Genomic DNA, 25,471 nt, shown 5'->3' on the forward strand with positions numbered 1-25,471 from the left:
TAGTAATAGGCAAAATATTGCATTTCTCAGCTTAGAGTCTAATCATTACAAGTTAGGGAGTTGTGATATCACAAATCTGAGCCTTGCAAAAGTGGACTCAAGATAAAAATCAACACAGCAAGCTCAGATTAAAACACATGAATGACAGAAAAAGAAAAGAAACTTGGTAAAATCATTTTAATGGTTGGGTCTTGACCTCTTCCTCCTTTCCAGATGTATCTGGGAGTATCATGAACCAATATTCCCTTAAAAAGCTCTAAGGGAAGGGATCTTATGATACAATGTCATTTGGATAGCAAACCCAGATATTTTTGTCCTGTTCCCCTCAGTAAATGATCCTATATTTTGATTTGTAAATGTTCAGTTATGTTTGACGCTTTCTAACCTTACATGGGGTTTTCTTGGCAAAGATACTAAAGCAGTTTGCCATTTCCTTCTCTAGAATCTGCGGAAAGTCCTCAGATAAAAGTTGTAATTTAGTCTGTGACTTGGAAAACTCACCCAACAGTGTGTGCTGATTGTAGAGAGGAATATAGCCAGGTGAAAGGAAGCTCAAAATATCAGGCAAGGTGATTCATTCATGGCCATCTCAGTCTGGCCAAACTGCTTTTGGGCAGTAGACTGGGCTAAATAAGAATGAGACTGACTGCAAAAGGGGAAGGGATTCCTTTCAGGACTAAGTATAGTCTAGACTGCAGGGGTCCTCAAACTTTTTAAACAGGGGGCCAGTTCACTGTCCCTCAGACTGTTGGAGGGCCAGACTATAGTAAAAACAAAAACTTTGTTTTGTAGGCCTTTAAATAAAGAAACTTCATAGCCCTGAGTGAGGGGGATAAACGTTCTCAGCTGCCAAATCTGGCCCACGGCCATAGTTTGAAGACCCCTGGCCTATCAAAAATGGAACAAATGAGTTGAGGCATATGTAATCTGTTCACTTTAAGTAGACATAATAAATGCCTTTCATAGGAATGGCTGAAGTATGGCCCACATTTATTGAGGAAATAAAATGGGCAAACTTTGTAAGTGGCAAGAAAAGATCTAATAGAGTAGGTTAGGTAGCTGCCAAAGTGTTTTCCCAAAGAGGACACTAGAACTTGGGGTTCCAGGTTACTTGAGTTCATCTTTAGGAGTTTGGTTCTATACACTAAATGCAATGTGATGTAACTCTTTCCTTGGATTCAAAAGAGAGTGATTGATAATCACTTCAAGTAAATGAATTATTGGAAAAGTATTAACTACTAAGCACTGGACAAAAAGAGCTGGAACCCCTAGAGGCTTATGCCCCATGGGGCTAATAACCAAGAGTGTGTATATATCCAAAAAAGAATACAAGTATACATAAGGAATGAACAGCATCAGTGTAAGGAGAAGAGAGTGTGAAAACTAGTTATCTCATAACCAGGGACATGGCAATATAAAAACAAAAAGTTCACCTAAGCTGAGCTTTCAGGGAACTTCCCATTAATGTCTGAAATACAAAAGGAATGAATGGATACAAACCCACTGGTCTTTTACTGTGAATATTACCACATGTTGACAGTTATTTTGGAATAGTAGTTCCTATTATTGGCAGAAACAAAACCATGACCTAAGAAGGAGCCCTGGCATCTGAAATGAACTTCGAACTCTTGCTTCTGGTAAGCATGGCCCTTATAATGATATGAGGATAAGGCCTTAATCATTTGGTTTTGGATTTTTTTAATTCTCTGATAATTACTGTTTTATAGTTGGCAGTCAGGGGGATTATAAAATGCATATAATAAATGCAATAGGAGGCCTAGGGACCATAACAATGTACATCACTGGTTAGAGGTAAAATAATACCCTGTTCAAATTTTATTTTATTTACTATGGGAGGGGGCAGAAATAATAGGCAGAATAACTGAATTAGCAGATATAACCAAGAAATGCATGAAGGAACCTTCACAAACTTGCATGCATATTCATATATATTCATCATTGTATACATCTGGCTAAACTCCTGGTTGGCATGTTCATAGATCTATCAGGTTTTCTTCCTTTGTATTGGCAAATTTGAAATAAATGCCTGAGTAGCTTGTCTACTGTTGACTATGTTAAGAAATATAACCCTAACCAGACATCCAACAGAGTGTAGCCTGATTATTCTGCAACCTTAGCAGAAATGGCAAACTCTTGGTTGAACGTGGGCTGCAATATATTTTGTATTCAAAACAAAAGGGATATACGATGACACGTTCCATTTTTTAAACATCAATAAATTATTACTAGATAAGTCCCTGAGAGTGAGCTTGTATCTCACACCTTTTAACCCCAAAATGAACTGTTACACTGCAAATATTCTAAAAATAATTTGATTTCCTAGATGATGGTAGGAGAATATCAAGAATCTTTTGATATGGAATTCAAAATGATCTAAATCTAATTCATTTTACAGACAATTGAATGAGTGAAAAGCATTGAGTAAATACTTGTGTAAACAAAGCACTGATGATACAAAAAGAACCAGAGATATGATGCAATTTGCTCAGTCACCCCACTAGTTAGTAGCAGAATAGGGATGAGGATCTAGGTCTCTGGATTCCCACCAGTTGCCTGATGTGTAGAAATTACTCAATTCTTTCCAAGTCAAGGTTGTATTATTCTTGTTTTCAAGGAGCACACATTCTAATACGAGGAGACAATACACTTAAGTTTTAGTCAAAAGTTAAATGAAAAGATTCAGTTGTCCTCAGAGTGCAGTAAGGTAACATCATCTTTAAGTTTCATTTCCATGAATAAAAACCCTATTAGTTTCTAATGTTAAACTATTTGACATTGCTAAGGATCTTGGTGAGAACTTTCTTTTCCAAGTCTTCTGAACTTACAGCTGCTAAGGAGGGTTAGCAGTTAAGAGATCACTTTTCTACAAAGGTCATTTCCCTAAACAATGGCTTCATGGGAAAGCTGTAAGCAGGGTTGGGAGCACTGAGGAAGATGTGTGTTGGGCTTACCTTCCTTACAGTAACAATTTGTCAGGAGTTGGCATAAGTGGTAGGCTTCTTATCCACAAGGGTAGTCCCCTGCATGACATAGAACCAGTGGTCAAATGAGAGTGGAATGAGTGGTGACTTTGGAATCAAGTGGACTTGGGGTTGAGTTAAAATTCTTAATCTACTACTGACTACCTATGACCTTGAGCAAATCAATCTGATCTGAGTCTTAATCTATAGAAGTAGTTGTCTTGAATTACTTGAGTGTCTTACTTTATTTTTCTATTCTATTTTCACACAACCCTGTTAAAGACAAGCTATTATTTTTCCCATTTTATTGAAGAAATTGAAAGAAAATGAGAGAAATTAAGTCACAAATAAAATTATAGTCCCTCTTTAGGAGTTTGGTTCTATACTCTAAATGCAGTGTAATGTAAGATCCTACCTTCTTTCCTTGGGTTCAAAAGGGAGTGGTTGATAATCATCTCAGGTAAATGAATGATTGAGAAAGTATTAATAATACTTGCTTAATAGTCACAAATAAAGTAAAACAAGTCTCTACCCTCAAGAAGCTTGCATTTTAGGAAAGAGAGGGTATAACATGTACAAATATAATATTCAAGGTAATTTTGGTAGGGAGGATATTAGAAGCTGAGGAGTGGAATCAGAAAAGACTTTGTGTAAGTACTGCTTGAGCTGACTTTTGAAGGAAGCCAGGAATTTCAAAAAGGAATATGAGGAGAGCATTGTAGACATGAGGGGGATAGCCAAGTAAAGGTACAAAGATGAAAGATAAGAGGATCACATGTGAAAAAAAGTAAGACTACCAATATGGCTTAGACAGGGGTACTCAAACTACTGCCCATGGCAACTGAGGACGTTTATCCCCCTCACCCAGGGCCAGGAAGTTTCTTTATTTAAAGGCCCACAAAACAAAGTTTTTGTTTTTACTATAGTCTGGTCCTCTAACAGTCTGAGGGACAGTGAACTGGCCCCCTATTTAAAAAGTTTGAGGATCCATGACCTTAGCCCATAAGGGGAGAAATATGTAAGAAGATTGGAAAGAAAGGAATAGGCTATAAAGAGCTTTCAATGCTCATTTAAAATTACTTTTTATTTTTTAAAAAAATAATGATAATCATGGAGATGACTGGATAGGGGAGTGTGTGATATGTTTAAATTTACACATAAGAAAAATTACTTTGGCAACTGGGTGAAAGATGAAATAGAAACTTTTGGTAGGGAAACCAAATGGTACATTATTCTCATAGTCCTAGTGAGAGGTGATAAGGATATAAATGACAGTAGTAGCTGTGAATAGAGAAAGGGATAGAAAGAGTATGGATAGTGTACAAGTGTGGATTTGGCAAATGACTGGATTTAAAGATGAGGAATTTAAGATGATTAGAAGAGACTGGAAGAATGGTGGTACCCTTGCAGTATTCCAGAAAGGCAGAAAGGAGTAGGTTTGGGAAGGGGGAAAGAAAAATTGTTTTGATGAGTGCAAGGCTTTTGCAAAGAGGCTTACTTGCATGTAAAAGACTGTTGGTATTTTTGGACAAAGTAGCCTTAGAGAGGTAAAGTTAGAAGCTAGACCCATAGAGGCTTAGAAAGGAGTAATAGGAATGGAAGTATTCTGTAGAAGCTTTTTCACAGAAATAGGGATGGTAGGATATATGAAGTTTTTGTTAAAAATGGGAGATACTTAGGCATATTTGTAGGCATGAAGGAAGAAAAAATCCAATCTGAAGTGATGAACTGAAGATTGGAGAGAATAAGAGAAGAGATGAGATGATAGTGGAAGGCAACTGGCTGGAGATGGCAGGTGAGGTTGAGATTAAGCATACATGTAGAAAGACTGGCCTTGGCAAAAAAAAAAAAAAAAAAAAAGAAGACGACGACGACTGAACTACAGGGGGAAATTGTAGGAGGTTAGTGTTGTCAAGGGATTTTGAGATCAGACAGAAAAGGAGAATAGGAAGCTAAGATATTTAGATATTCTAAGCTAGAATCAGAGGTGAGATATCAAGTCTACCACCTTCTACATCATTTTGTCTTTCTAAATGAGAATGCTGGATTAGATTCAGTTCTCTTTTAACTGTGAATTCGAAGATGTTCTAAAATTAGACTAGAGATATGATGCAATTTGCTCAAAGTCACCCCACTAGTTAGTAGCAGAATAGGGATGAGGATCTAGGTCTCTGGATTCCCACCAGTTGCCTAATATGTAGAAATTATTCAATTCTTTCCAAGTCAAGGTTATATTATCTTTTAGTCATATTTTTGCATTTCTTAGTCTTGAAACAAATCATTTTTAGTCACATGAAAATGTGATTTCATTTCCTTCATATCATATATGTACCAAAAAAGTGTATTTTTATAAATAAGCATAATTTTAGGAGAAGTTTGGCTAGAGTCAAGGAGAATTAGTGGAGAAATGTGGGTTATATAGTCTCAGACCAAAGGCTTAACATTTTTAACTTTAGTGTTTTCCTAACTGCAGTATTGTGACTATGTCCAGTCTTAAGTGCAGTAGGTAACCAGTTATGTGGTACAATTTCAGGCATTGTAAAATGATATATACCACCCAAACTGTTCACAAAACTTGTCATTATCTGAAATTCTACAATTAGAACTGGTTATATCCTTAATCTTGTCATTACCCACAATTGTATTACCTCCATTTTCAATGTTTCAAATACCCTTATCTAAAATACCCTTATTGCCTGACCATAATCTACCAGCTTTCCATCTTTTCCTCTGTCCTCTCTTACCACAGCCTATTTTTTGCTCACACCTTGACTTCCAAATCTCTGATCCCTTATCTCCTAGACTATCTCTATTGCACTAGCATATTTTTCTCTTCCCATCTTGACCCCCTTTGTAAACCAATTCAATTCTGCACTGTCTTCTTTTCTTGATACCTTTAGCCCCCCTTATTTCACCAATTGTCCCCTGTCAAACTTCAATCTCATCAATTCCATTGTCTGCCACCTTCACTCTTATACATGTGCCGCTAAGGAAAATCACAGTTGTGCTGCATTACAATCTCAACTAAGCCCTCACTGCTGCTAGACAATCCTACTGTATTGTATGCCTCCTTTATCAATTCACTCTTCCCTACTCCATGGTAACTCTCTTCAGAGAGACTCTCTTTTCATTTCTTCTCAAACTGTTCATCACTCTGACCCTGTTCCCTTCCCCTTCCCACACAGTTAAAAATCTCATCTCATCTTTTACAGGGAGAAAAAAAAATTAAGGCCATTGATTATGAGCTTCCTCTTTTTTCTCACGTCATCTCAAATTACTCAGATGACTTCTGCCACCTCTCCTCCTTCACTGTTTTACATGATGAGATGGCCTTACTATTTATCCAAGTTAATCCCTTTACATGCCTAAGCTATCCTACTTTATCCCATTTCCTTCAATGGACTGCCATCTCTGACATCCCCACTCTCATTTATTATCAGTTTCTCCCTGCCTACTGACTTATTCCCTAGTATCCACAACTATGTTCATATCAATCAATCAAATACACATTTATTAAGTATCTACTATGTCTCAGAAAGTGTAACAAATGCTGGGGATACTAAAAGAAACAAAAGATAGTTCCTGCCCTCAAGAAGCAATTTGATGGAGGAATCAACATGTAAATAAATATATACAAATTAGGCCAAACTAAATAGGAAATTAATGAAGGGAAGGCACTGGAATTGAAAGGTTAGAAAAGATTTCCTGTAAAAATGGGATTTTAGCTGGTTCTTAAAGGAAACCTAGAGAGTATTCCAAAGCATGGAGCTTCGGTCATGGAAAACTGTGTTCTAAACAGCCAGGAAGAGTATGTATTGAGGGTATTATTAGGGTATAAGGGTATGTATTAGGGCATAAGGAGATTGAAAAGGTGATGGCTAAATTACGAAGGATTCTGAATACCAAACAGATTTTTGTATTTAGTCCTGGAGGTAATAGAGATACTGGAAGTGTGTGTTTGTTGTGTGTGTTTGAAGGAGGAGGAGGAGGAGGAGGCATGTTTTAGGAAAATTACTGGTGGCTGAATGGTGAATTGATGTGGGTAGCAATGAGGTAAGCAGCCTTTGCTATTATCCAGGTATGAAATACTAAAGACCTGATCTAATGTGGTGGCACTGTTAGGGAAGGTAGTATATTTGAGAGACATTGCAAAATGTCTTCCACATACTATAAAGAACAGCAATTGCTTCTGCTATCCCCATCATCATCCTGTATTTCTTCTGCATTCTGTGGCTTTTCTCAAAATACACTGTTTACAATAAATGCCTCCCCTTTCTCTACAACTCACTCTCTTCTCCTTAACTCCTTCACACTCTTCTGAATTTATCATTCATTGAAATTGCTCTCTCCCATTACCAATGATCTAATTACCAAATTCAAAGAACTGTTTTTAATCTTTATTCTCCTAGACTTCTCTGTAGTCTTAAAACACTGTTGTGATCAACCCCTCCTTGATAACTCTCTTTTCTCTAGGTTTTCCAGGTACCACTCTGATTCCTGGGCTTCCTTCTGAGCTTCCTTTCCTGTACTGTCATCCACATCATGCCCTCTAATCATAGATGTCCCACAGGGTTCTGTCCTGGGCTCTCTTCTCCCTACATACTTCTTTATTTGATGATAACAATGCCAAAGGATTTAAATACTATTTCTCTGCCAACGATTCTCAAATCTGCCTAGCGTCCCACTTTCTCTGCTGACCCCTAGTATTGCTTTTCAGATATCCTGAACCAGATATCTAATAAGCATCTTAAACTCAACATGTACGAAATCAAACTCATCATTTTCCCTTAAGTCCTCCTCCTCTCTCTCTCAACTCCACTATTACTGTAGAGGACCTAATTCCTTAGACTTGCAATTTAAGTATCATCCTTGATTCTTCACTATCTCTCACCTCCCAGATCCAATCTGTTACCAAGATCTATCAATTGCACCCTTGCCGCATCTCTCCTATAGGCTCCCTTCTCTCCATTGCTACTGCCACTACCTAAGGCAGGGCCCTTCATTACCTCATGCCTGAACTATTACTATAAAACCCTGGCTGGTGGTTCAACCTGCCTCAAAGTCTCTCCCCATACCAATCTATCCTCTATTTAGCCACCATAGTGAGTTTTCTAAAATACAGGTCTGACCATTTTATCCCCTTAACTCAATAAACTTCAGGAACTATCACCACACCAAGATAAAAACCTAAGTCCTCTATTTAGCCCTTCATAACTTAACCTAACCCCCCTTCAACCTTTCCAGGATCCTTACACTATACTCCCTACCATCTATTCTTTCATCCTTAACACTGGTCTCCTTGGCTGTTTCCAAGAAAAGACACTCTATGGTCCTGGATAATTTTTCTGTCCTCCATGTTTGGAATGCTCCTCTTCATCTCTATAGACTTTCTTTACATACCAACAAAAATGCTATCTCCTACAGAGAGCCTTCTCCAACCATTCTTTAATTCTAGTTGCTTTCCTTCTCAAACTTTTTTTTCCTATTTGCCCAATATAAAGCTTATTTGTATATCTATACTATATGCTTAGTGTCTCTATTAAGTTATGAACTTCTTGAGGCAATTTTTGCATTCCCAGAGCTTAGTATAGTATTTTAGCATAAAGTAAGTCCTTTATGTTTACAGATGCTTATTTTTAATTCTTTAGCACCTCCGAACCCTCTCAAGATATCTTGGGGTTTACAAGATAGATTTCTCTCTTAAGGACCAGGCTTTAAACGAAAACCAATCTGATTCTAATTGACTACCAATAGGTCCTAAACTAAGCCCCATTTGGTCATTGTTTTGGTTCTGACAGACTCAGATTGAATGTAAATAGCAGCCATTTCACCTTTGAGAACCCCTGAAAGTCCACCCCTACTCCCAGATTCCATTATTCTTCCACTTAGATTTATTTTTTTAACTAGATGAAAGAGATTCTTTGCTTCAATAACTGAATAGCCTTAATCACCTAATGGGTGCCACCTAAGGCAAACTGACACCAGTTGAAGACCTTAGCTTAGAAAGGCCAAGGTCTCCCCTAGCATCCAGGGCCATCTCCAGTCTTGATCCATATTTTGACACTGAATAGCTTCTGGAGGGGAAACTAAGGTGACCTTGCACAGTTCTCCCTCACTTAAATCTAATTCACTTGAAATGTCATGGCATCACCTCTCAAATGTCCTGGTCCTTTTCAGAAAGGAACGACAAACAACATTAAAATACAAATAGCACTGGAAGAGGTTTAATTTAAACATCAAATGCTTTTTCTGTGCAGAAAATCTGTGCTTGATGTTAGGGAAAGTAGAGTTTTGATAAAATAATTTATAGTTTAGCACTGTAAGATTATAAATATAACTGTAGTTCTGTAAAACTGTAAAAAAAATTTTTGATTTAGTTATAAAAACTTGGGGGAAAAAGGTAGTTTTTTGGCCTGTGTACTTATCTTTACTTCTTATATGAAGATACTTATATTTCATTATTACTCTAGAAGACCACCATATTTGTAAATTAACCCATTTGACAAGCCCACAATATTGATAAGTAGCATTTATGTAATACCTACTATTACTTTCGGGTTTCTAGGTCTGTAACTTCAGTCATCCTTAACTATTCCACACATTTGTTTTATTGATCCTATTCCCACAATTACCTTACATACATCTCTCCATTCACAGAACCACTACTGTAATTCAGATCATAACTCCTAAACTGCACTTTTGCAGTAACTTGTTACTGGTCTTCAACTTAATTCTTTCCCTCGAATCCAACTTCTACAGATACTAACATAACTTAAAAGTGCAGGTTTGACCATATCTCTCCAGTTTGTTAAATGCGAGTGGCTCCCAATTACTCTTAGATGAAACTACCTTAACTTACCTTTCTCCAAGCTTATTATACAATATTGCACCTTCATCTACTTTTTGGTTCAACCAAATAGATATATCTGTTCTTCACCTGTTAACCCATTCTTACTTTGCCAAGCTATATCCCCATACCTGCAATGCATTCAATTCTTCACTTCTGCCTCTTAGAAACCCTGATTCCTATTAAAGTTCAACCCAAGCATCACCTTCTACATGAAACCTTTCCTGATCTTTCCACTGTTTGTGCCTCTTCTGGCAAAAACAAACAAAACAAAAAAACAAAAAATCAACCTTGTAATTCTATACGTAACTTATGTGAATGTTTTCTCCAGAAAAATAATGTAAACTTGAACAAAGGGATTGTTCCTTTTTGTGTTCCTCGCACTTAGTAATAAATTTATTTTTGTCAGACAAAACTGAGATTTTACTGAACTTATTTCAAAGCAGGTTTTCATGGAGGAAACTAAGGATCACAAGGTTATTGGATGCCTGAGAGCTTTAGATGATTACACTGAATGAGGAGAGAAAGGGTGAAAAGGAGGAAGGCCAGCCTAAGAAATTTCACTTAACATACAATTTTGGCCAAGCTACTATGCACATCCAAAAATAATAGCAGCTAACATTTATATAGCACTACCGTGCTAAGCACTTTACCATTATCTCATTTGATCTTCACGACAACCCTGGGAAGTTGGTGCTATTATTATTTTACAGATAAGGAAACTGAATCAGAGGCACAGTGACTTGTCTGGCCTTATACAAATAGAAGTGTCTGAAGTTCAATTTGAACTTACTGACTCTAGGCCTAGAACTCTAACCACTTTACCAGGGCTTCTTAAAAATTTGTCTACTCACAACTACTTTTCAAACCCATTAAATTTTTACATGACCCTGGGTATATAGTGTATATAATAGGCATACAAATTAAACCTCTATTGATAAATAATAATCTCACATTCAGTTATGTGAACCATAGTCTAAGAAGCTGGACTCTACGCCATTTATCTACCTAGGTGAATGTATTCAATGAATTGTTAATAAAGGGCAGGTATTGTACAAATGAACTGGCCAGTAGGCTAAAAATTCCATTTAGCAAACTGTGTAGCCCTTTAGGAAAAAAACCTAGTGAATAGTGACTAAAAAGTAATCTTTTATTTCCTTTCTTGATTAACCAAATCCCAATATTGTGACTTAAACCTTTTAAAGACATGGAATACTGTATTTTGCTAAGTTCATGGTTACAAAACTCTTATGCCTCAGTTTCCCTGGTAGCAACACCCCTTTCTGGCCACTGGGACTAAGATAATTAGGTCTGGGATTCCTGACCACTAGCATTCCAAAGAATCATAAAATGCATATGGTTTATCTCAAGATAGGTGGGCATATCTTCTCTCAGAAATCCTAGCTCCTAGCCTCCCAACTTATCAGAATTTATGATCCTTCCTTACCTCCAACTTTTCAGAACCAAATTTATGGTTCATTCCTGGAAGTTCCCACTCACTAGTGCTCTATCCCCACATCTTGCCTTTGTGTCCCTTATTGTTGAAGCCCTATATAAGAATCCCTGGAATCTCTTGCTCCCAGCTGGACTTTGAGACAGTATCTTCAAACAACAGTCCAATCCAGCTAACTAGTCAAGCTCTCCATAATAAAATATTAAAAACTCTCTAATCCTGCCTCAGTTTCTCTGGCATTACAAAGACTTAACATTTTTGGTTAATTAATAATGGGACATCATTTGGTGAATAATCATCATGAAAAAGATATATTTATTAAAGAAATCTATATCAATTACCTTTTCTTGATTTGGCTGCCAAGTCCATTCAAAGTCCCAGACTGAGGCTTGCTTCCTCTTTTTTTTTTTTTTTTTAAAGCTTTGTTTCCTTAGGAAATATTTCATGCCCAGCTGGCTTTATACTATGGTAATTCTGTCCACCTGTCTTATTCCTAGGTCACAGAGTTCACCTATAAACTGACATTTTCTATCTCCTTTTTTGGTGAGCTCTACACTGTGTAGCACCTTCAATTATCCTAACTTACGTGGTTCTAGGATGCCCAAGGCCATTTCTCAAGACTAATATTATTCTGGTTAAAGTTTTTATGTGTGGATCAAGAAATATATCATAGAGCCAAAATTCTAAGTGACTGAAAAAGTAGATTGGGGGACATGGGGGTGGAGGGCGTAGTACAACTGTGGCAATACTATCCAGGAAATACTAAGAAATCTATAAAAGGAGGATTTAAAAGCCATGGACAGTCAAGTAGAATGACTACAATCTCTATGACTACAGAGTATCCACACTGAGATCATGGACCAATTGAAGTAGTATATAGTTAAGATTATAATACTTAAATCCAAAATTAGGTATATTAAGCTATGAGGAACATTTTATCTTCCAATTCAGTTTCCATGGGCCTAGACATTGTTTAAGGTCATTTCACTGCATTATCAAATACTTCATTTTAAAACTTAGATCTTCCAAATATTATCTACCAATTAAAGCTATAAATTATGGTGAGATACAACCATTTCCTGAAACACAAATACAATTGTGTTAATAGAAAATATCTCAAACAACAAAGAAACACGCATATAAGTAGCAGTATTTTCTTTTTATTTGAATTTTTTTTCCAGGGAAAACATGCATTTTACAGTATCTGTAAACACAAGAATATGTTTACACTGACTTTGAATTCAATACATTTTGGAATGTTGGAATACTCATCAAACCCAATGTAATATGCAACAGCAGCAAAAGAGAGAGGAATGCATTAGATTAGGACATTTTATGGTTAAAAATACTCATAGCAGCAGCTTTGGAAAGATGATTTATTAAATCAAGTCATTGCACTTGGTCATTTTATTGCTACAACAAAACAAGGTCATTTTATTATTGTAACACTTTTCATTTCTAAGTATAACTGATTGTCTTATTCTGCTCATTCATTGTAAGTTTTCATGTGGACAAAACATTTGAAGATAATTTGAAGCACATTTTGTTGTGCTATAATCACAGTGAGAAAATAGAAAATAAATTTCTATGACATCAGGTCTACTTTTCCATTTTCATCAGCAGAGAAAAATAGTAAAGAAAAAAATTACAGACACAACAAATATTTTTAAAATTGGGAGTATTCATTTTTGATGTCTTTAGGATGATATGTGAATACTAAACCAATGCATTACATGTCAAAAACTGTGGCATACTTATATATGCATTGCATTCTCAGATATTTCAGCATTTTAATGGTCATCACAGATATCACATAGTTGACTCAAAGCTTTGTGCTTATGTGTGCACATTTGACAAGAACATTTCATCAATGCATGAAAATTGCACCCCTTTCAGAATGTAAATTCCGCATTCCTACATATTATATTTCTATATACAATAATATGATAATACAGCTCTCATGAACATGAATTTCTAGTGACATTATATAATATACCAAAACTGTACTGGCAAGCTGCTATACTGAAGGAACATTTTTCTTCTTTAAATGAAGACAGATAAGTGGAGACCATTTAATGCAACTGCTTTTTTCTTTTCCTTAGGAAGTTAGGGGTAGAGCAACTAATGGATACCAGGGACTTTCTTATATATGTATTTTGCAAATCTCATATTTAAAAAACAAGTTTACTGTCCTGATGTGTTTTAATTAACATGTGAATGATCTTACTACTAGCAAACCAAGGAAAGAAAGAAAAACTTCTTTGAACATACTTTCTAATGAAGATGATTCCTAGATTGTAGAGAGCTTAAATTTTTCCCCTTTAGCACTGTGTGTCTATCATTAAAACCAAGGCAGGGGAGGGGAGGGGAACTTTTTTTTGGGGGAAAGGTTTGGGTAAAAAAAAAAAAATCTTCATTTGCTTGGTCAAATACATGGAACAATGATAGCTAATTTTGATGAATGATGATTTGATTGGGACAGAAATCTATGACCTTCATAATGAGGCAACACATACTTATTTAACCAAATCAGCTATCCCAAAAGCAATATATGCATTATTTCAACATCAATATGAATCAATATTTTGATTATATTGTACTGGGGGAAAAATAATTATAATTTTTAAAAACCCAAACATTTCAGCTGTATAAAATTAAATTGCAAAGTGAAAAATCTGTATTGAGTTTTAAGTTGAAATAACAAGGAAAAAAAATTACAACCTTCTGGCACACAGTCACCCTACAACCATAAGCCTTATTTCATCCACTGGAAATCTTCTGGCTATTTGCAATAATGGAGTTACACCTTAAACTGTGGCTTTGTTTTTAAAAAAGATATTAGTTACCAGTAAAACCTATAAATCCAAGTAGGACTATGTTCATATTTGAGGTTTTTGACACATTTTTAGGAAAATATTTTAAAATTGTGTCAAGGTTGGTGAATTTAAAAGGAGCTGTTGACCATGTGATTTATGAAAATGCAACTCTTTAAAAAACAAATGTAATGATAGAACAAATGTGATGATACTGTGATCTCTGAAGTAAAAGAGCATTTTTTATAAAGTTAATATGTACTCGACAGTTCAACTTAACTCCAAAAAGTTAATTAGGCAAATAATATTTCTTAAATTGAATATTTACATGATGAGTTGACTGCTCTGAAAGTATGATCTCTTGATGAATTTCCTAAAGATTTGCATTTTGTTTTATTAATGGTATTTTAAAAGGGGAGAGGATTAAATTATAAGACCATAGGCTAGGTAATATTTGATTAAGCAGAGAAATACAGCAATAAGGCTGATGCTTACATGTTAAATGTGCTACAGTTTCTAGGCACATTGAACTGAAGGGACAACTTTCTGGCTGCTTAGCTTTGACAGATTTAAGAATATCTTATTCTTTTAAAAATATACTTAATGATTGAAATATTGTTTAATAAATTCCTTTTTTGAACCCTATAGTGCAAATGGCATGAAATATTTCAGCTATCAAATTTATTTCATAAGCTATTTAAATTTGCATATGTGATTGATTCATCTGCTTTATAGCTAACACATTTCTGTTTGTCACCCAAATGATAAACAGCACTGCAGACATATAGGCACAACAGTGTAATCTTGGGTAGGAAAGCTAAAAATAAAATATATATATATTTTAATATACATACATATATACACATACAAATATTCTATTGTCCCTTTTGCACTATGGGAAAAATAATTTCTACAAGTTAGTGATTATTAAGCTAATGTGTCCCCTTCCCACAGTCTATTTTGCAGGTTACTTGAAGATATATATCAACCTATTTATAGTATAGACGTCTTTGAAAATTACACTGTCGGTATTCAATAAAAATCTATTACCAACTTCCTCTCCTTTTTATACAGGTTCAGTAGTATTTTCATGCAAACCAGGAAAAAAAAGAGGTTTGCAATTCCAGCACAGTAAGAAATAAGGCCTCTTTTTCATATTGGCAAATAAAATAAAATAAAATACACAATTTTCATCTTTCCCCTTCTGTAAGATATGAAAACTCATGTACTCATTTTTTTTTTTCCCTATAGCACGCCAAAAATCTTTTGTTACTTGGAAGTAAACAAGTCAGTTTTCAGTTCATATTCTCGTTTATGAATCCCTGGCCAAAGAAGAACACTGAGTCTACGTCACACCTCCCTCAAGAAGACAGGGCTACTTTTTTCAGCTTTTCTATTTCCACCTAAAAAGGAAAAACAGAGCATAAGCAACAGTGGCATCTTGGCTGTATTAAAGCTTCTCTGTCTTATCCCTAAACGTACATCTTGATCTTTTGACATTTTCAACAATGACAAAATCAGTATAGACCATAGTAGTTATCAGGTTCCATTATCTTAAAGCACTTGAAGTTTAATTCCCATGAACTTGATGAAAAATTAGTGCCATGGTCAAGAGGCACTGAAAACTTGTACAACGATTTCACACTTACAGAGGGTAAATATTTTCATAGATCAATAAAGGAAGTTTTTTGTCAACAGTCAAGAAGCAGTAATAAAGCTCCTACTCTGTGCCATGTTATGAATAAGCATGTGATTTTGGATCAATCCCTCAACCTTTTTGAATTGGTCACCTGTTCCAGAGAATGTGAGTTGCTGTGGCATTGGACAAATGGCTTAATCTCCTGAAATCTCTGGAATGCTCTAACACCTATCTTATCAGGTTGTTATAAAGATCAAATGAGATAACATATATAAAGCACTTTACAAATTTTAAAGCAATATAAATGTGATCTATTAAGTATAATAATACTAGTCAGAAATAGTTTTCTTTTATCTGGAAAGCTATGACACTATTATTTTATCTAAAATATTTAACATATACTTTACTGAGTTATAATCACTTTTTTTTTTTCCATTTAAAAAACTCGAAGCCTTATGAGAACAACAATCAGGTATAGCAGAGTACTGTGTCATAAAAATAATTCATCAGCATCTTTCAGATCAGAAACAAACAAAAATTTAAGTTCATGATTTTTAAAATCCCATATTAATCAACAAAAATTGAAGTGCCTTGTATGACCAGGACATTATGCTAAATGTTGAGAATTAAAATACAAAGAATGGAATAATATATATTCTTGAATTTTACATTCTACTAAGGAAGAAAACAAGTACCAAGTATATATTATTGTCATATTAAATATTATATCAATTATTTATATTATATTCATATAATTATACATATTTATTAAAACATTAAACATTATTTAAATGTTAAATATTAATAAATATTATTATATTATTAGCAGTTAGGGGAATCAGGTAGAAATTATATAATTTATTAATAAAGTTATATTTTCTTTACAACTAAATTTGCTAGAAACATTCCATAAGTTAAGTAAACATAATACTTATTAAGCAAGTACCTCAGAACCACAAAAATCTGCTAATGCTTTTATACCACACTCTTATGTTTTTCCATTCTCTCCCCAAAAGATTTTAAACTAAATCAGTTTTTACTTATTAATATCCATTCAGTTAAATAAACCTATCAATCTATTTTACTATGACATGAGTGAAACAACAGAAAAGAAATTTTAGATGAATCCTAATGTTTCTTAAGAGCTAAAGAGCATAGTATATAGTCTCTAAAAAAAGATAAACAGAAAATTATATGACTAACATAAAATACAAAAATGTATAGCAGATAGAACCAAAGGACTATGTGAGATTCTTGCTAACATCTAAACTGGATTTGAAAGGACATGCAGAAATTTGGGGGGCTTAGAAAAAAAGATTTCAAGAAAAAGTGAAATATTTATGTATGAGAAGGCAAACAGTCTAGTTTGGCTGAAACAGAGATATGAGAAGGGGATTATGAAATAAGGCTGGAAAAGTCATTAGACTCCACACTGTAAAAGACCATGAATGCTAAGTTTCTAGAACTTTACCTGGCAAGCAAAAGGAAACCACTGAAAACTTTTTAGCATAAGAATAAGGACTAGATCTATGTATAAGGAAGATTAGTTTGGGGAAATGTGAAAGAAATATTGGATGAGAAGAGAGTGGAGGCAAAAACTATTCCTACAAACCTACTACAATTGTCCAAAAGGAAAATATGATAGGACTCAGCATTTGAAAACACGATGAGATAAACATATAAAAAACAATTTCTTCCCCGCATACATGTGTTCTATTTTCTAAATATGCTATAATTTACCAGAGGACAGAACCAAACTTCTCAATGACATTTCTTCCCTCTCCTATGTGATTTTACTGGTACTATGGATTCCCAATCAAGAAATTCCATCCAATTCAAACAGGCAACTGTTTTTCAATTTATGATCTTGAGAGATGTTTGAAGCATTGAGAAGCAACTTATCCAGTATCACATAGTCATTAAGTGTCAAAGGTGGGCCATGGACTGGGATTGTTCCTGATGGAGGCTCTCTATTCACTATGCCAAACTGTCTGACTCTCCCTTTTAAAATTTTAAAAGCAACACAAGAATCCCTTTTTCAACATAAAGTACCATATTCTACATGATGTGGATACACATCATGTTTAGCACCCCCTAATATTTTCATTTTGATGCTTAATCATGGCAGAATATTGTAAAACTTCATTACCTCTAGGTTACTTCTAATTGTCTTTTCCTCTTCCAATTCTTTTCTTAGTTTTTCTAGTTCTTTCCTAAAAAACAAAAATAGCTTTTTAGATATGTATAGAAGTGAAAATGGCCATGTCAATATATACACATTTTAAATTTCTAGTTCAAATATCAGTAAAATAGTTTAAAAAAAACAAACGTGAAAACTTTTTAATAACAAAATTAAATTTTAAAAAAGTAAAAAGAAAATTTTAGGAAGCTTTGAACAAAGACGATGCATTAAGCTAATATGGCCTTTCTTGGATTGACTTTGTAAATATAAATGAAATTTAATGCAGTTTGTAATAAAATATCATGCCATCAATCTATCTACCATGCAAGGGCAGATTTTTAATCAAGAGAAAGTTACTTCACAGTACTAATACATCTAATATTGATCATTTCTAAAAAGAAATACTATTGAAATGAAGTTAATTATAGTATGGTAAGGCGGCAAGAATTTGTTGCTCAAAATATAACTGTGGCTTCAACTAAACTGCATAAAGGAAAACCTTATACAAATACCAATTCTTACACATTTATGGATGCATCCTACAAGTTCCATTCAATTCTAATACCTCAGTTCAATGTAGCCTAACAATGGGGTTTTAAAAGCTATTTTTTTCAACACAAAGTTCAGCATACTATAACAAACTGGAAAGGCTTTTAAGACAGAACAATTATGAAGTAGACACTTATCTTACCAAGGTTTGTTAGCTCAGATAAAGAAACTCATCATTAGGTGAAGAATATTTTCAGTTACCGAAACTAATTATAACATCTTTTAAAGGGCTAGGGTTGCAAACTATATAGATAGAGAACTACTATCCAAACAGAAGAAATTACAAATTACTGAAGCATTTTGAGTATGAGTGTGAGAAAGAGAAAGAAAGAGAGAGAGAGAGAGAGAGACAGACTTGGCTGTTTGTGAGATAATAAAAATAGTTTGAATGTATTGATTTAAGACTGGATTTTCCTTATCTCACTTAGGTGGGCAAGCTCTGCAGTCACTCACAGGCCTGTCCTTCCTGCTGATGTACACAGAAATTTTGATCTATTTGATCTCTGATTTGGGTCCATTTGCTATCCCTAAGTGGCCTGTTGGTTCCCCCTTCACAGCTTACCATACAGGTACTAAATTTACTACAGACACCTGACTGGTTTTAATCCTAGGGCAACTCAAAACTCCTGAACCCAAGGGATCCATCATCCTCAACTTTCCTAGGACCAAGACTCCAAGCATGTATCAAAACCAGGTAGGTCAGGACAGATTTCGTTAAGAACAAAAAAAATTTGAGAAATACAAATCTAAAAATCAGGAGTTCCTAAACTTTTAAAGATTTATTTATATACTTATTTTTGTCACTTTACATTATTAGATAAAATTTTGTAATACTAATACTTCTGCTACTTCAGTTAAGAAATATTCCCTATCAGTATCAATAAACAATTATGCACTTTTAGTTTACACAACATGGTTAGCTCTGTTTACAAATTAGTGCTGCATACTTTATACTACAAATGACTTGTGGTTGTTTCAATGTGCTGTTTTTCAACTACACAATCCTTATTCCTTCCAGAATGGGACCCAAAAACTGTCAGGAAAAATCAATGTTACATTTGGAGGTAGTTTCTACAAGGTACACTAGAAAAGAATGCTTTCAATATATCTTACGAAAAGTACTAAGAAACAAAACCTATACTTTATGTAAAGTATAGGGATGGTATTATTTGAACTCCAGGGGAAAATAAAAGTTCTAAATCATAATTAACATTTATCAAATGTTACAGACAATACAGTATAAACTTTTAAATATACTTCCTGTTTATTAAAAAAAAATATATTAAGTATTATTGTCACAAAAGGATTATTACAATCTGCAGAAGTAGGTAATCATTGTTTAAATTTTCAATTCCCTGGAATGTAATCACTGATTCTTTGATATGGATAACTTACAAATAACCAAAACAGTTTCTGTTTTAAAATTCTGTTGTGAATGAGAAATGTGGTAATATGTTTAGAAGGATTGTACATAATTAACCTATATTGCATTCTTGGGAAGGAGAAAGTTGGGAGAGGGAGGAAAAAAAAATGGAATGAAAAATCTTATAGAAACAAATATTAACTATTTTCACATATATTTGGAAAAATAAAATGCTATTTAAAAAATAAAATTTTGCTATAGCATTAGAAAAGCATTTCAAGTCCTAACCTATTTTTAGAGTTTAGTTAGAATTAGAGGAACAAACACATCATTAGTTTTCTAATATCCCTTCTAGGTTGATATACCATGAATTAAGTAATACTAATACTCCTCTCCAAGAGAAAACTTACCCATGTTCCTTTTTGATTGCTTCTACAACACACAGTAACTCAACAACTTGTGTTCTGAGGTCATCTAGTATGTTTCTCTTCCCATCATCAAATTCTCCTTTTGTTTTGGCATCTACTGAACTGAGGAAAGTTGTTCTAGGACATGAAGCTGCAGAGCCTGAAGTATACCCAGGTGCCTGAAAAAAGAAAAATAATCAATACATAGGCAAAACTGTATTGTACAGTAACTAGTTTAAAAACCATGTAGAAAGCAGTATACTAACTATGAAAGAGGGGAGTTTAAAGAAATGCTTAGGATACAGAGGAAGTTTACTCATAAACCCAAGACATTAAAAAACACTTCAAAGATGAAAAGACAAGCAAGTAATGAAGACAAAAAAAAAAAAAAAAAAAAAAAAAGAACTTTTAAGAATAAAGATTTTTTAAAAGCTCAGAACTCAATTCAAAAAATATATTAAGGGCTTACTATACATATTACATTATGTTAAATGTTAGTGATTCAAAGATAGTCTTTGTCTTCAAGGAGCTTATGTATTTGATAAGCTTTGATAAGATATATGCAGTGAAGTAAATGCAAAAATCACATAACAAAGTATTTTCTAGGAGAAAGGACTAATAACTGGAGAGAATCAGGAAAGATTAATTTTAGAAGTCATACCTAAGTTGTCCTTCAAAGGAAGTTGGGGATTCATAGACATAAAAGTGAGAAGAGAGAAAGCATTCTAGACTGGAGAGAAAGGGGGGCCTGCTTAGAGCCTACATAAAGGCAAGGAGAGAGGAGCTAGGATATTGTATGTGAAGAATATTAAGATATCAATTTGACTAAAACAGAGTATGGGAGTAGGAATAATATAAAAGAAAACAAGTCAAATTATAGTGGGTTTTAAATGGAAGGCAGAATGAACTGAGGCTAGAAAAGATACTAAGATTTTCTTTCAGGAATAGGGTAATTTTTTTTTTAAATTTTTTTTTGCTGAGGCATTTGGGGTTAAGTGACTTGCTCAGGGTCACACAGCTAGGAAGTGTTAAGTGTCTGAGGTCACGTCCTCCTGACTTCAGGGCTGGTGCTCTATCCACTGCACCACATAGCTGCCCATAATTGTCTAATTTTTAAAAACTAAAGTGAATGGGAAGAAAAAAGATGGTAAGAACTTATGCCAGGCTAACCATATTTTCTTTCTTTTTCCCCCCCCACAGGCAGAAATAGTGTGCCTTGGTTTCAGCAAAGCATTAGCTAAGTCCATCAGGATATTTTACAGATGAGATGGGGAGATATCATCTAGGCAATTGTATAATTGACTGATTTGAGAAATAGCTGAATGATGGGTCATCTCAAACAATTTATTACTAGAACTATGTTAACATGGAAAATAATCTCTGATGAAATGTCATAGTTATCAATCCTTGACGTTGTAGAGTTTAACATTTATGGCATTGCCTGATATATATGTAATCTTTATTATATATAAATATTATTATATAAATGCATAATAATATTTATATATATGATTATATATAATAAATATATAAATAATATCTTTATTATATTTATTACAGGTGCCACCAACTAGGAAAGATAAGTAGCACATTGGATAAAATGTAGAGTCAAGACCCAAAAAGAATTCAAATAAGAATGTCAAATAAGAAGATCACATATGGAATGAACGGGATTAGGTTCTGTGAAATAAGTATCAGGACTGCTGATTCTATTAATTGCTCCCCACCCCCAAATCTTTACTTTTTTTTTTGGGGGGGGGAGCAATTGGGGTTAAGTGACTTGCCCAGGGTCACACAGCTAGGAAGTGTTAACACTGAGACAAATTTGAACTCAGGTCTTCCTGACTTCAGGACCAGTGCTCTATCCACTGAGCCACCTATCTGCCTCTAACTAGATTGATTTTAACTTCTTTATAAGTGAAGTCAGCGAGTGGTGGTGGAGATAGATCTGGATTGTGATGTAAAGTCAAAAGACATCTATAAGACATTAATATAAATGGAGAACAGGCAGTTAGGTGATACAGTAGAGATAAAGTACCAACCCTGAAGTCAAGAGGATCTGATTTCAAACACAGATTCAAACACTTGACACTTAGTAATTATGTGACCCTGGATAAGTCACTTATCCCTTGATTGTTCTCACAAATAAATGAATGAATAATAAACGAATATATCTCAAAGACTGGACAGTTAATAATTTTTCTAAGATGAAGTTTTTTGCAAAGAACTAAAGGATAATATCATTATTAATATTATAATTGAATAATTTAATATTCCAAGTTATTTCAGTAAAAATATTTTCAAAAATAGAAGTTATATAAAGTTACTTCAGTAAAATGGAAGTTCTGGCTATTAATATTAGCTAGCATTAATGTAATGCTTTGAGGTTTGCAAAGCATTTTAAAAATACTATCTTATTTACTACAATCCTGGGAAGAAGAATTATTAGACCCATTTTTACAGAAAAGGAAACAAGCAGACAGAGGCTAAGTGCCTTGTATAAAAAGTCACAAAACTACTAAGTGTCTGAGGCTAGATTTTAACTCAGATAAATAACTCTAGGTCCAGTACCCTGTATCGCTTAGCTGTCTCTTAACTGGTTATAATACTTAAAATAAGACAGAGAATAAATGCAGTGGGTTTGAAGAACATCAAAGCTCATTAAAGGTATTAAAAATCTGATTACATAGTTTGGTTTGGTTTCATTTAGTTTTTAAAGAAAAAAATGATTTTACAGTACTTAAAATGATTCTACTTACAACATCAATATCATCATCAGTAATATCAATTGTGAAAAAAATACATATATGAAAATTAGTTTCAGTAACAGAGGGCAAAGGGCATCATTTATATATCATATAACTTACTTCCCAGTCTTGCTTTTCTCTTTGCAAATAATTCCTTACTATATATCTAAGGACTCAAGCAAATAAAGTGCTGGAACTGGATTTGAAAAGATCTAAATTCAAATGCAGTCTCTGAAACTTTCCAGCTGAATAATCCTAAGAGTATCACTGATCCTTTGTCTTCCTCAGTTTTCTTCATTTATAAAATAGGGATAGTAAAAGCACCTACCTTCTTCCCCAAGTTGTAGTGAGGATCAATTAAGATAATATCTCTAAGCATTTCTAGACATTATTATTTAGCAAAACATTTCTCTATCAGAATTAGTAAAAATTTTATAATCTCCTTGTGGGTTGTTCTACATGTTTGAACATGTAAACCTCAATGATTTAGAGAGTATACTATATTTCCAATATCTATTAACGATTAACAATATTATATGATGGGCATATACATATGTAATGTGACTAGTAATGACTACTATTCTATTTTTGCAATATAATGAATAATAATTGGTTAAGTATTTCCTTTAACCTTCAGTCATTAAGTCAGTTAATTTTTATTTTAGGAAAGTCAATCAAAAAAAATCAATCAACCATAAACATTAATTGCTTATGTATCAGGAACTGTCTTCAGAGATAGCTGAATACACAAAGATGCAAAAGATAATTATTACTTCTCAAGAAGCTTACAATCTAATAGAGACAGGACACCTAGGTAGCGCAGTGAATAGAGTACCAGTACTGAAGTCAGGAGGACCTGAGTTCAAATCTGAGCTTGGACAACTGTGTGATTCTGAGCAAATCACTTAACCCCAATTGCCTCAGGAAAAAAAAAATCTAATAGTGACATAGGAGACAGAGAAAATACCCAGAGCTAAGAGACAGAGTTTCTTATTCACAGAGCAATCAGAAGGCTGAATCAGTGGATCAAAGAGTAAGTGTAAAAAGAATGGAAAGGTATGAAGGGGCTAGATTACAAATTACTCTGATTGCCAAATAAAGCATTTTGTATTTGCTCTTCAGAGACACAATGAGCCATTAGTGTTTTACAGAGTAAACACAATTAGACTAGTGTTTTATGAAAACCTTTATTTAGTCTTTGAATGCAATGAATATATTGGAATGGACTATCACAATAATTTAGGCATGAGGTGATAAAGGTGTGTATTTAGAGCTATGGCAGTTGCCAGAGGAAAGAACAGTTCCAAAAGCAAAATCAACAAGCATTCACAATAGCTTAAATATTGGGGGGGAGAAGAGAAGGGGTGGTGTTGTTAAAATGTGAGTGGCCGAGGAGAGAGAGTGAAGAATATAGGATAATTTCTAAGTTAGGAATCTTAGGGAAGGAGTGACTTGTGTTGTCCTCTATAGTAAAAGCGAAGGTGGGGAAGAGAAGAAAGGTTTAGTGGGAAAGATGATGAATTCCCATTTTGAACATCCTTTCTCCCAAACCATTGTGGATATCTTAAGTTTACATATCTACTAGGCATTGAATTCAAGATGACTGAAAGATGGCTGAAGATGCAAGACTGCAGTTTCAGTCAGGACAAGTAGATCTGAGAATCATTACAGAGAAATGGTAATTAAATCCACAGGAACCAATGAGATCATCAAGTGAAATTGTATAGAGAGAGAAAAGAAGAGGGCCTAGGACCAAATCCTGAGGAACATCTACAGTTAGAGACTGTAATCTGGATGAAGGAATAGTCAGAGAGAAAGAAGGAGAACCAGGAGACAGTGTTATCCTAAAAACCTAAAAAGGTTAAGAACATAGAGGTAGCAAAGTACAGGGAATAAAGGACAAGCTTCAGGATCAGGATATCTGTTTTCAAGTCCTGTTTCCGACACATAATAAGCTTTGTGACCCTGGACACTTACACTTTTAGCACTCCAAGTAAATGAAGATAGTTTCTAGGAGCCAAGATGGAAGAGTGAAAGTTGCTCAAGATTTCCTAGTTTCTCTTGAAAACTACTCTCCAATTCAAAATATACTAGGAGGACTTCAAGAAAGGTCAGTCTCACTAGGGTGAAAGGAGTGTTGAGCCCAGCTCAGAGAGGGTCAAGAAAATCAGTAAGAGGGTCTTAAATCACAGCAATTCAGCAACTGAGACCCTCTGTCCATAGCAGAGCAGTGGGGCAGGGCAGCTGCCAGACTCAGCACAGAAGACAAAATGTCAGCAAATTGCCAGAATGCAAACTGCCAGGCTGTTACCTGGAGAGAACAGAGAGAATTATTCCCTGCTTTGAGCAAGACACCAAATACAAGGGGCCCCTGTGCTTTTGAAAACCAATGCTCTTAGACAGACAAGAAACTTAGGACCCCTGTACTCTAATTGCCCAGCTCAATCTTAAAAGTCACGAAGTAGGAGGGGGAAAAAAGTAAATGAGCAA

At 34.4% G+C, this 25,471-nt stretch overlaps 1 protein-coding gene across 7 annotated transcripts in view; it reads right to left on the reverse strand.

Moving 5' to 3' along the window:
* Positions 1-25,471, reverse strand: part of CD2AP (CD2 associated protein) — a 179,822-nt gene that overhangs the window by 17,622 nt on the left and 136,729 nt on the right. For 4 of the 7 annotated variants that reach the window (XM_031964742.1, XM_031964744.1, XM_031964743.1 and 1 more), the window contains 2 exons: positions 20,238-20,413; positions 17,883-17,946 (listed from right to left, as the gene is read on the reverse strand). In XM_031964742.1, coding sequence (XP_031820602.1) covers positions 17,883-17,946; positions 20,238-20,413 — 240 coding nt within the window. Of the gene's footprint in view, positions 1-2,972; positions 3,042-12,421; positions 15,498-17,882; positions 17,947-20,237; positions 20,414-25,471 lie in introns of those variants that run through there. The other 3 variants (XR_004233679.1, XM_031964745.1, XM_012549115.3) reach the window with 2 other exon arrangements.

Source organism: Sarcophilus harrisii, chromosome 4, assembly GCF_902635505.1.
Source record: "Sarcophilus harrisii chromosome 4, mSarHar1.11, whole genome shotgun sequence".
Taxonomy (NCBI): domain Eukaryota; kingdom Metazoa; phylum Chordata; class Mammalia; order Dasyuromorphia; family Dasyuridae; genus Sarcophilus; species Sarcophilus harrisii.